At 44.9% G+C, this 12119-nt stretch overlaps 1 protein-coding gene across 2 annotated transcripts in view; it reads right to left on the bottom strand.

Annotated features, from left to right (window-relative positions):
- The window catches only part of WIPI2 (WD repeat domain, phosphoinositide interacting 2), a 41503-nt gene extending 32995 nt beyond the window's left edge, over positions 1 to 8508 (bottom strand). For both annotated transcript variants that reach the window (XR_004281818.1, XM_032327667.1), the window contains exons 1-2: positions 8237 to 8508; positions 1452 to 1534 (exon numbers count right to left, since the gene is read on the bottom strand). Coding sequence is in view for 1 of the 2 variants with exons in the window: in XM_032327667.1 (XP_032183558.1) it covers positions 1452 to 1534; positions 8237 to 8310 (157 nt within the window). In the remaining variant the exon portion in view is untranslated. The remainder of the gene's footprint in view (positions 1 to 1451; positions 1535 to 8236) is intronic.
- Positions 8509 to 12119: the final 3611 nt, after the last annotated feature.

The raw sequence follows: 12119 nt of genomic DNA, 5'->3' as shown, positions 1-12119 counted from the left end.
GGGGGTGCCATATGGCCCAGCATATACTCTTAGGTATCTATTCCAGAAAGATAGAAACTTACGTCCACCCAAAGCTCTGTTCACAGCAGCTTTATCGGTAATCGCCAAAAACCGGAGTCAGCCCAGCTGCCCTTCAACAGCGGACTGGTAAACTGTGGTCCGGCCACACCCACGGAATACTTCTCAGTCATAAAAAAGGAATTACCAACACACACACAACAGCTTGGATGAATTTCCAAAGAATTATGCTAAGTAAAAAAAAGCAAACCCCAAAAGGTTATAATCTTCCATTCACATGGCATTTTTGAAATGACAAAATCTAAGTAACAGAGAACAGATATGTGATCAGCCAGGATTAGGGTGGGGGACAGAAGGAAGACAAGTATGGTCATAAAAGGACAGCAGGAAGAATCCCACCGTGTCAGAACTTTCTAGAGTCTTGCTTTTGGTAGAACAGGAACGTACAAGGGCGTTAAGACCGTACAGAACTTATAAAAACTCACGCGTGTACAAGCAGAACTGGGGAAACCCGAATGGGAGCGACGGGTCCCGTCAATGTTGCTCTCCTGCGCTTTCACACAACGCTATCACTGCGGTAAACTGGGAAAAGGGTGTAAGGCATCTGTATTATTCCCAACATTTGCACATAAATCCAATCACTTCAATCTAAAAGAGGTCACGTTTTTAAAAACAAAAATAAAGAACAAAGTGTATTACAAGCTCGCCTCTATAAAACGAAACCACACACAAAACCAAAAATATACCTTTACATGTATGTTACATGTGTGTAACTACGTTAAGTGCACAGGAAATAAGTTATGTATGTAGGAAGAACCCCAAGCTTTCTAGTGTATTCACTCTGGGGAGGAGGGGTCTGTACCTCCCATGCAATCTCCAAGCATGACTTACACAGACACACACAAACGAAAACCAAAGAAACTCAGGTCTGAGATGAAGCAGTCTATGTAAAGTCACAAGTGAGTGACTGAGCATGAAGTCAAAGCTCACACGACCCTTCCACAGTCCCGTATCGCCTCTGACATGTGGGTGACCCGGCTGCCAGAAGACAACAGAAGAAAATAAATCATTCCTACAGCAGCTGTGAGGTTTTCCATTTTCTGGAAGCCCTTTAGAACAGAAACCAAAATGGTTTACATAATGGCATTTAAAGTGGGGAGGAATGACAGAATAATACATACAACATGGTATCACGTGTTAGAAAAAACCACCCATAAAACAAATGTTTCTATGCGTACCCGTGGAAGTACGCGCACGCACAGACCTTGGAGGACACGTACCATCTGTGGGGATCAAGGGACGAGAAGAGCACTGGTCAAGGGGTCTCGGGGCTTCAATCACAGTGTCAGAATTTGAGAATGCATTCCAATTCAAGTATCATTTGTCTTTTTTTTTTTTTTTTAAGAAGGGGGAAAAATAAAACAAACACTTACTGCATTCATAGATCTGTTCCAGCTTATCCACAGAAGAAAGGGAGAAAAATTTATAACCGGACTTACTACCAACAGCTAGGGACCTGCAAAAAAGCCAAATCAGAAATAAGAGCTGATACGTGTAGACAGTGATAATGCACAAACTAGCTCCAAGTTACCAACCAGCAACCACCACCTCTACCAAAAATTTGCACCAATCATTTCAGAGAGTTAGCGGCAGGTGAGTGGTGGCTGAGCAGGAAAGGGGAAAGGGGCAGGGCGAGATGGCCCGGCTCACAGCCAGGGAAAGAAGGTCAGCGAAGTCCAGGCAGTATTCTTGTCTAAAGCCTACAAAACCTTAAAGATAAATGCAAGTAATCAGCCCTAAGTCAATGAGCCCTTCGGGGCAGAGTGGGGTGTCTCAGGTGATCTCACCTACATGCCAGTCCAAAGGCTAAATAAGCTGACGCCCCAAACTTTAAGTGAAGGACAGCGCAGGGGACGAGGACACCCTTCGGCCTTTCGGCCAGACCCCAGCAAATGCAGTTCGACCACCTGTGTTACGCCCGGGCTGGACAGTGGGGTGGAAATAAAATGGAGCAAAGAGCGAACTTAGAATCTGGCAGCAGCCTGCACAGCTGACCTATGAAGAAGAGGTGAAGCCACTCACACCGGACACCAGCCCCCAGGTGGTGGCTGAGAGGCCTCAAGGGAACTCGCGGGCCCTCCAGGCCCCCAGCACACGAGCCGGGGGACCCTCCATGAGGGTTTTCCTCCTTGGACGATACTACCCGCTGGAACGTGACAGAGCGCAGGAAAAATACAAACAAACAGAAGAAAGCACAGCTCTGAGACACAGAAGATGCGCCAAGGAAGTAGGAAGCGTGGGACATGCGAGGAAGTGGCCACTGGGACCGCTGTGAATTGTATCTGGGAGGGCGTGGAGACAAGCGGGGGCAGGAGACAAAGCAGAAGACCAGGAGGATCTGCACACCAAGAGAAAAACCAGGGCCCCGCTAATGGCCATTTCACCTATTAAAAACCTTATTAAAAACTCGAGATTTCCAACCTCTCTTTCATCCATATGCAGGAGGAGAGTACCTTCTAAGAACGGAGCTGCTTATAAGCACTATTAAATTTTTAAGCTGTAATGGGTTTATACATCTTAGATGTATAAAGAGAAACAAAACTCCTTCTACCAGTCTGTTTTGGGGGGGGAAAAATACTTCACTGTACTGAATTAATTGTATCAATGAAGTGATTAGGTATTGTTACCTGTAAATATTTTGAAAAGCATAAGGTGCCAATAAAAAAAATAGAAGAATACTTAGGAAAGCTAAGAATAAGACAAACTCTCAGCAATCTACAACTTTTGGGAAGTTGGGTGTTTGGGAGAATGTTTTCCAGATAACTAATGGTTGCTATTATTAAACACCAACACCTCCCCCCTATACCATTTCTGATTAAAAAATGAGAAAAAGGGGGCACCTGAGTGGCCCAGTGGGTTAAAGCCTCTGCCTTCGGCTCAGGTCATGATCCCAGGGTCCTGGAATCAAGCCCCGCATCAGGCTCTCTGTTCAGCGGGGAGCCTGCTTCCGCCTCTCTCTCTGCCTGCCTCTCAGTCTACTTGTGATCTCTGTCTGTCAAACAAATAAATAAAATCTTTTAAAATTTAAAAAAAAAAAAAGGAGAAAAAGTCGCTCTTGTACTATATGCTTTCCTGTGTTCCTATCACAGGGGTATGGGAAATTCGGAAAACCGGGGCTCCCATCATTAAACTTACCCTACTATTACAATACAGTGACCCTTTCAGATGCTAGCAAGGAGTTGAGGGTTTTGTGTACTGACCTCAGATGGCCAGGCTGTAGTGCTGAGTTTCTAAATACATTTTCCACCTTTTGTTCTGCTGACAGGTGTCACTTCCTTGTGGCCCCGCCCCCAGCATTAACAGCCCCTCTCCCATTCTAATTTCTTGTTGACTTAGGAACCAAATCACCAAGCTTATTGGCCTTATATATAAAACAAGCTTAGAGAGGGTTTCTTTCATGGGCAGAGCTAAGGAGCTTTAACTAGTTAATGAGAACATGGATTTTGATGCTGTGCTCCTAACAGAAGAATCTGTCAAAACTGGGCTTTGGGGATGCCTGGCTGGCTCAGTGGGTTAAGCCTCTGCCTTCGACTCAGGTCATGATCTCAGGGTCCTGGGAAGCCTGCTTCCCCCTCTCTCTCTGCCTGCCTCTCTGCCTGCTTGTGATCTCTCTCTCTCTGTCAAATAAATAAATAAATAAAATCTTAACAAAACAAAACAAAACAAAACTGGGCTTTGGTGATCAAACATCAGAACTTAGATGTTCTTACAGATATTCCAAAGCTGATTTAGGATATTAAACACCTTAGCTAGAATTTTAATTGTACGGTTTACAAAACCTCAATCAGCCAAAAATGTAACCAAAAATATTTCAGTTATTTCAATTATTTTTTGACATGCATATATACTATAATACGAATGCATACTTTATCAATAAAGGTAGATTTTTTAAAGGGTGGTAACACCAGCAATCAGGTTCGTACATCCCTCTTTGGGGAATGGTCCTGTTTTTAATAATTTCTCATGATTTGCCTGACCATACAACAGCAGACATATTAATGGGAGAGGCAGAGTAACAGAGAAGTTTGAGATTTCCTTCTTAAATAAACTTATTCCCCAATAAACGTTTGTGTGTGTGTGTGTGTGTGTGTGTGTGTGTGTGTGTGAGAGAGAGAGAGAGAGAGAGAGAGAGAGAAAGAGAGATCTTTTATTGACAAAGGGAAAACCCAGCTCACTATAATAGAAAAAAGGACAGATCTACTCAAGCCCCTACTTCACTACTACACCCCTGCCTTCAGAGGCACCTGCTGTCAAAATTGAGACCTCCATTATATACCCTGGAGACAAGGTCCAAGTCCTCTGCTAGGATGGGAGAGGGAGTGCTTCTGGAACATGCTTGGGGCCAATCCTCTGTATTGTCATCCTGTCCCCCTGTATCCCACTTCTGGAGCTTCCCTAGACTGCCAATCCTGAGCCTGGGGATTCTGCAGTTTACACTAGGCTGGCTCTCTACTTTCTCCACTAGCAATTTGGGAGCCACGTTCCTTTACTACTTGTTAGCTGCCAAAATGTTGTTGCTAGTGACTCCTTCCTTACCAGTTTCAACCTTTTTAAAAATATCTTTTGGTATTTTACTGGTTGACATTTGTAGTAGGGTTTTTGGGAGGGAGCCAAAATAAAGGCTCCTGTCTGACCCACCCTCTTTAACTGCAAGTCTGTCACTAAATTTAAACTTGAGTGTCCACTATCTAAAAGACAGTGATGCCACTAAAAACAAAACAAAACAACAACAACAACAACAAAAACCCCTCAAATGTGAATCAGATCTCTTTCTTAACTCCTTTTTTCTTTTCTTTGCCTTCTTATCAGTAATTAGTCCAGAAAAGCTTTCCCTTTCCGTCACCTTCTTACTTGATTAAAGGGTTGCATAGCATCCGTCCACACCCATAAAAAGGAAGCCACCTGAACTGCTGACCTTGGGCCCTAGCTTGTAAGCTAATCGAGCAGCAGGCCCTTCCCTCAGCTCACAGATTTCCAGCCTAGATCTCCACCTGCATAGTCCCACAGCCTTGAAAATTCCACAGGAGCCAAAGCAGAATTCACCCTTTGTCCCCAAATTGAAACTTCCTCTAACCTTTCCCCCATAATGGAATCACTATTCACCCCAAACCCAAACGAGGGATTTGGGAGTAACCTTAACTGCCCTGCACTTTCCACATCCCACAGGTCACACCAAGTCCCAACAGCTGACCAGGCTGCTCTCCACGGGCCACTGCTGTTGGACAATATCCTCCTGGGTGACTGTCCTGCCTTCCTCCAACACACTCTCTACCCAGCAGGCAGAATAACCTAAAACTTTAAGGCTGAAGGATCCTTAAAATCCATCCACAACCAAGCCTCTCAATTTATTGATGAGGAGAAAGTGGAGACTAGTGACTTTCCCAGAATAATCTCTGTAACCTAGAAGAATCTCATTTAAACAAGCATCTCTATAACTTTTCTGGACACTAACAACAACAATGCTACAAACGAAAAACTTGGAAAACCAAGTCCCTTCCTTTCGTCTGCCCCTTTTGGAGTATTGTTTAAAACAGATGTTGCCCAACTACGGGCTTCCCACAAGCTAAGTGGCATCTGATGGAGGACTTCAGTCCTTGACATTTTCATTTAAGTGACACTCTGCCACTTATTAGTTTGTTAACTTCAATTTCAAAAGCCAAAAATCCCTCCAAAATAAACCTTCCACACTGTTACTTCCAGAAACTAGGATTGGAACTAACTAGACAATAAGTGACTGAGATCAGCTGTTTTAGTGCTTTCAGTGCTCTTGCTTAAAAACAAAACAAAACAAGGGCGCCTGGGTGGCTCAGTGGGTTAAGCCACTGCCTTCGGCTCAGGTCATGATCTCAGGGTCCTGGGATCGAGTCCCGCATCGGGCTCTCTGCTCAGCAGGGAGCCTGCTTCCTCCTCTCTCTCTCTCTGCCTGCCTCTCTGCCTACTTCTGATCTCTCTCTGTCAAATAAATAAATAAATTCTTAAAAAAAACAAAACAAAACAAAATTTATTCATACTTTCAGGGAAAGAATCCTAGAAAAATGAGCACACTTTCTGGACAAAAAAAGCAGGATATAGCTTGCTATACAAGGAGTATTCTTTGTTAAGCCTTCCTGCGTAACATACACCTATTCTACTAAGTGAAATGGCTTCCAGATTTTCTCACTCAATACAGTGGATGTGGATCCCACACCAATCACCTTTGTCTTGTGAAAAACTGTGTTCCTCTATAGTTTCTAGAGATGGATAAGGGAGGCAAAGGGGTAAACCGTGCAGCCTTTCCTCAGGAACTCGTGTGTTTCTTTAAGACAAACTATAGTCATTTTAACTGATAAACTTCTAGTATAATCCTAACTTACCCTTAACAATTTATATTCATACTATATCAAGGTCTCTGGCAAGTCCAAATTAGGACACAGAAATCTCAGAAATCTCTTGAACTTCAGGACCCACTGAGGAGTGAGGAAGCACATGATTTTCAAGTGTGAAAAGGTCTAATTTCAAGCCAGACTGATAGAGTCTATTATATATGGGATTTGTAGCCCATTTGAAATGAGAGCCAAAGAGAACACATTCTCATATTTTATTTACTTTCAAATAAACAATGGGTAGTGAAAACCTGAAAAAAAAAAAGGTATAAAATGTTTTGGAAATTCACTAATTTATACAAGACATAAAAACAACCACGAAGCTACCACTTCTTACCGATCTCAAAATACTAAGGGCTGAAAAACCAAATCACAGATGGTTTGAAATGCTCTATTCGCTTCTTGGATGAATATAATATAGTCTATCCCAATTACAACCATGTGCAACAGGTTGTCCAAGATGTTTCTGTTGTACTGGTTTTCGGTCACACAGTATGCTTATATATCTGGCAGTTATTGCTACAGTATGATTTCTAAATTCACTGTCCTCAAATTCCTACCTTTTAGGTAGAAAAGACAGTGGGGCAAGGTTGGGAAGATCACTGGCAAAGAAGTCAGTCCCATCCCCCACTCCACTATAGGCCAAGTGGAAGATCCAAGTACAGCTCTGGACCTCTGTGAACTTCAGGTTCCTCATCTGCAGTCCCTGAAGAAGACTGGCTTCCTTTCCACCCTCGGTGGGGTCCCCTTGCCGGACCCTCTGCACTAACCTCCCAAATCTGGGGGGATGCTGCTGAGCACCTGCTGCTTGCCCTTCCACAATGAACTTTTCATTAAAAAAAAATTTTTTTTCCTACTTTGCTGATACCATTCAGCCAGTAACAACTCAATCAACTACTCACTATGAAGCCAATGACCCATTCCTCCTCACTTACATCACTTCCTCTTACTCACTTCCCAAGATGGCTCTTCTCCCTTCCAGTTCCACAACTCCTCCTTCCTTCTCCAGAAACTTCATCTATTAACTATCCTCACAGGTCACCCACACAGCCTCCGAAGAATCAGCCTCAAACCCACATGGGTTTGGACAAACACCGTTCCAAACCATGGGTGGGCATCAGTGGCCGCTCTTCCCCTGGGGACATCCCCAAGATGTCCCTCTTGGCTCAGTTTCTCCCCAGATCAGAGGCCAGGGTTATTGCTAAATCTGTTTCTTGCTCGGGCAGGACATCAAAGTCACCTAAAAAAGAACAGCGAGACAAGAAGTAAAAGAAAGCAAAGAAGGGAAAGAGGCTCTAAGATGAGGCGACTAGGTGAAGGGTCTGAAGAAGGGAAAGAGTGGAGGAAGAGGGCTGACGAAGAAGGGGGGTGGACTACAGGCAGAAACGCACTCTCACCGCTTCGAAAGCGTCTGAGACAACAGGTCAAGCCACAAAGTTGTGCCCCAACTTTGTGAGAAGGGAAGTCCCACAGGGTAAAGCAACCTCTCGGTGGGTGGGTGCAACACCTCCCTATCTCCATCACTTTCCCCGCCCAGAGATCGCAGCTCCAGCGCAGCGCGCGGAGGGTCCCCGAGCAGAGCGCCCCTCCCTCCACGCTCCGGGCCCGCCCCCAGGGGCGCCCCCGCCCTCCCCGGCCTCCTCGCCGAACCTCCAAGGCCCGATGTCGGGCCCGGCCCCGGCCTCGGCCTCGGGGTTGGGGTCCCGCCCGCTCCAGCCCCGGCCCCAGGCTCCCGCCCGTCCCGACGCCAGGCCTCGGCCCCAGGCCCCGGCCCCCCGATGCCCGCCCGGCCTTACGTGTTGTCCTGGTTGAAGTTGGCGAAGAGCAGCTGGCCGGCGCCGGCCTCGCCGCTCTGACTCGCCAGGTTCATGGTGGGCGCGCGGCGGGCGGGCCCGGCCCGGGGCTCGCGCGCGGGAGGGCGTGTCGGGTGCGCTCAGGGTCGGCGCCGGGCCCCGCTCGCCGCCTCGCTGGCCGCAGCTGGCTGCCCGGGGATCAACCGCCGCCTCATCCCGTGCCCGCTCTTGTTTATGCTCCGGAGCCGGGGCACTCTGCGCGCCTGCGCGGCCCCGCCTCCTCGGCGCACGGCCTCCCCACGGCGCAGGCGTACTGCGGAGGTCCCGCCCCTTCACCTCTGGCCGGCGCCTGGGGTTCTGGTCGAACACGCGCACGCGTGGGGACGCGCCGGCCGGGCTTGCTGGCAGACCCAGGGCGGCGCATGCGCATGGAGAAGAATAGGTGCTCGGTACTCTCCATCACTTTATCCATATTAAAAGGGCCCGCCATGTGCCAGTCGTGCTAAATATTTATGTACAGCATCTTATCTGATGCTTACAGCAATGCTACTTAGAGAACACTGCATTCCCATTTTACAGATTTGAAAACTGAAGCTCAGAAAGACTAACCTCTTTGCCGAGTGCTGGATCCGAGAACAGAAACCCCTTTCCTCAAGGCCCACGCGGAGGAGTCCACCTTATATATACTCATACATTAAATAATATTTAGGAAGTACTTTCCATGTGAACTAAATGGGCCTCCTTTCCCTTAGAGAAATTACAGATTACTTATAATTAAACACAATTACAAGCCGGGGTACAAGAGAGCTTATAATGAGGTCACTCAACCTAGACTTAAAGGATAAGGACCGTGCAGTCAGAGAAGGCTTCCTGAAGGAGGGGAGACCTGGAATTTGAATCGTAGGTAACCAGTCCAAGGAGATGGAAGCATTCTGTATCGCAAAGGTCCACAGATGAGAGTGTGTCCCGGGAATGCTGTGCTCAGTGTGTCTGAGCTCAGATGGGACGGCGAACACGAGACAGATTTGACTTGTGAAATCGGAGGTGGCCAAACCAAGCTGGGTGTTGTTAAGCTACATTAAGCAAGAGACTGAACATTATCCTAAGAACAATGCGCTGCCATTGGAAATACTTAGGCAGGAGAACGGCACAATCAAATTTGTGGGTAGGGAAGTTATTTCTAACCACAGAGACAAGAGTGCACTGAAAATCGTTGAGGAAGGAAGGGTCTTTTCTATAAAAGGTGCTACTCTCCTATCTCACGCCTAACTAAAAAACTAGTTTGAGATGGATTGTAGACATAAATGTGAGGGTAAAACAGGAAGCCTTCCGGAAGAAAACATCGGATAATGTCTTCATGACCTTGGGGTAAATAAAGTTTTCTAAGCAAGTACTTTAAAAAGTACCAACCACCATATAAAACATTAATCTTCATCAAAATGAAGCACAACTGCTTATCAATAAACGATCAAGAGACGTTGAGAAGGCAAACCTCAGAATGTGTTACATATACTTGCAATACATATATTTGCAAAATGAGTTTTGACAAAGGAGGTCTTTCCAGAATGTTCAAAGAATTTCTGCAAATCAGTAAGGAAAATACCAACTCATTTTTTTTTAAACTGGGCAAAATACTTGCGCACAGGCACTTCACAAAATAGCAAAATGGCTAATGAGCCCCTGAGAAGGTGAACATCATTAATATTCATCAAGGAAATGCAAATTAAAAGCAAATGAGATACTGCGTGCATCTACCTGTTAAAATCAAATAGAAACAAAGACTAGCCAAGGGCACCTGGTGGCTCAGTTGGCTAAACATCTGCCTTCAGCTCAGGTCATGCATGATCTCAGGGTCCTGGAATTGAGTCCCATGTCAAGTCCCTGCTCTGTGGGAGTCTGCTTCTCCCTCTGCCCCGCCCACCTCCTCATCTTTTCTTTCTCTCTCTCTCAAATAAATAAATAAAATCTTAAAAAAAAAAAAAAGGAAGAAACAGAGACCAGATTTGAAAATACTCTGAGTATACAAAACCAGTTTAGTCAGACAAGCAAAGTTTAATTTAGCTTATTTTGCAAGACAGGCAAGGCTAACTCGTCCTGAGTCACTTCTTGCTGGTGTCTCTGAAAATCATAAGTGAAACAAAGTAGTTCCCCAAAATTGTTATGTGATAACTGCTAACCAATTCTCTTGCATTTGAGAAAATTCTAATATCGTAACCAATCACTGTGAAGAGTGAATAGTCACTGTAGGAGCTGCTGTATAATGATATACCTCTGAGGGGTGCCTGGGTGGCTCAGTGGGTTAAGCCTCTGCCTTTGGCTCAGGTCACAATCCCAGCCTCCTGGGATCGAGTCCCACATCGGGCTCCTTGCTTGGCAGGGAGCCTGCTTCTCCCTCTGCCTCTGCCTGCCACTCTGTCTGCCTGTGCTTGCTCTTGCTTCTCTCTCTATGACAAATAAATAAATTAAATCTTTTAAAAAAAGATTTTATTTGTTTATTTAACAGAGATATACAAAGCAAGAAAAGGAACACAAGCAGGGGAAGTGGGAGAGGGAGAAGCAGGGCTTCCCGCCGGGCATGGAGCCCAATGTGGGGCTTGATCGCAGGACCCTGGATCACGACCTGAGCCGAAACCAGACGCTTAATGACTGAGCACCCCTGATTGTCATTTTTTATTCCAAACTTTTGACATCCTCTATTGGCTAAAATTAAGATAATTGACCTGGCCCCCCAGGTGGGGCGGGGGGGGTGTGCTCAGTCATTAAGCGTCTGCCTTCAACTCAGGTCATGATCCCAGGATCCTGGGATGGAGCCCCGCACCCTGTTTGGTGGGGAGCCTGCTTCTCCCTCTCCCTCTGTCTCTGCTTGTGTTCCCTTTCTTGCTGTATTTCTCTCTGTCAAATAAATAAATAAAATCTTTAAAAAATTTTTTTAAAAAGATAGTTGACAACGCAAAGTATAGACAATAACTTTGGAGCAACTGGAACTTTCTTTCATACACTGAGTACAAGTCTAAATTCTCAGAATCAGGGCGCCCAACTGGCTCATTGGATAGGGTGTGTGAACTCAGGGTTCTGAGTTTGAGCCCCACACTGGGTGTAGTAATTGCAGGTTACTTAAATATAAAATCTTAAAAAAAATAGAATCATTTTGGAAACTGGACAGTATTTACTCAAGTTAAACGTACATATTCCCTATGACTCAGCCATTTCACTTCTAGGTATATCCTCAATAGTGATTAGTATATATTTCCCCGAAAGACATGTATAGGAACACTCCTAGCTGCTTTTTCATAATAATCCTAAACTACAAATAACTGAAACATTCATCTATGACAGAATGAATAAGCAAATTGTGATACATTCATACAAAAGAATACTACAGAGCAATTAAAAGGCCACACACACATGAATGAATCTCACAGGTATAATACTGAGTGAGAAGAGTAAAAAGATACAGAAGAACACAATACTATATGAGTCCATCTATATGAAGTAAAAAACAGGCAGAGTCGTGCTTCCCTCTGGTGGGGGATTGATTGGGAGTGGGGAGGAGGGAGCCCACTGGAGTGTGGGAAGTGTCCTGTGTCCTGATTTTAGTGGTTGGGTATATATATATGTATATGGGCATACATGTAAGTATATGTAAATATAGAATATATGTATATATAAATATATGCAACTATATTTATATTACATATAATAATTATATATAATATATATTACAAATATATAATATATATCAATAATTATATATTATATAAATAAACATATGTAAATGTATAAATATACCTATGTGGCTGTCCGCAGAGCCCACCTCTAATCACTGAAGTCAAGGTGTAGCACAGAAGCAATGTCTTTAGTGGTTCTGTCTTTATCAGTTGGCACA

This window comes from Mustela erminea, chromosome 20 (genome assembly GCF_009829155.1).
Source record: "Mustela erminea isolate mMusErm1 chromosome 20, mMusErm1.Pri, whole genome shotgun sequence".
Classification (NCBI taxonomy): Eukaryota; Metazoa; Chordata; class Mammalia; order Carnivora; family Mustelidae; genus Mustela; species Mustela erminea.
This window is presented reverse-complemented; position numbering and strand designations above follow the sequence as displayed.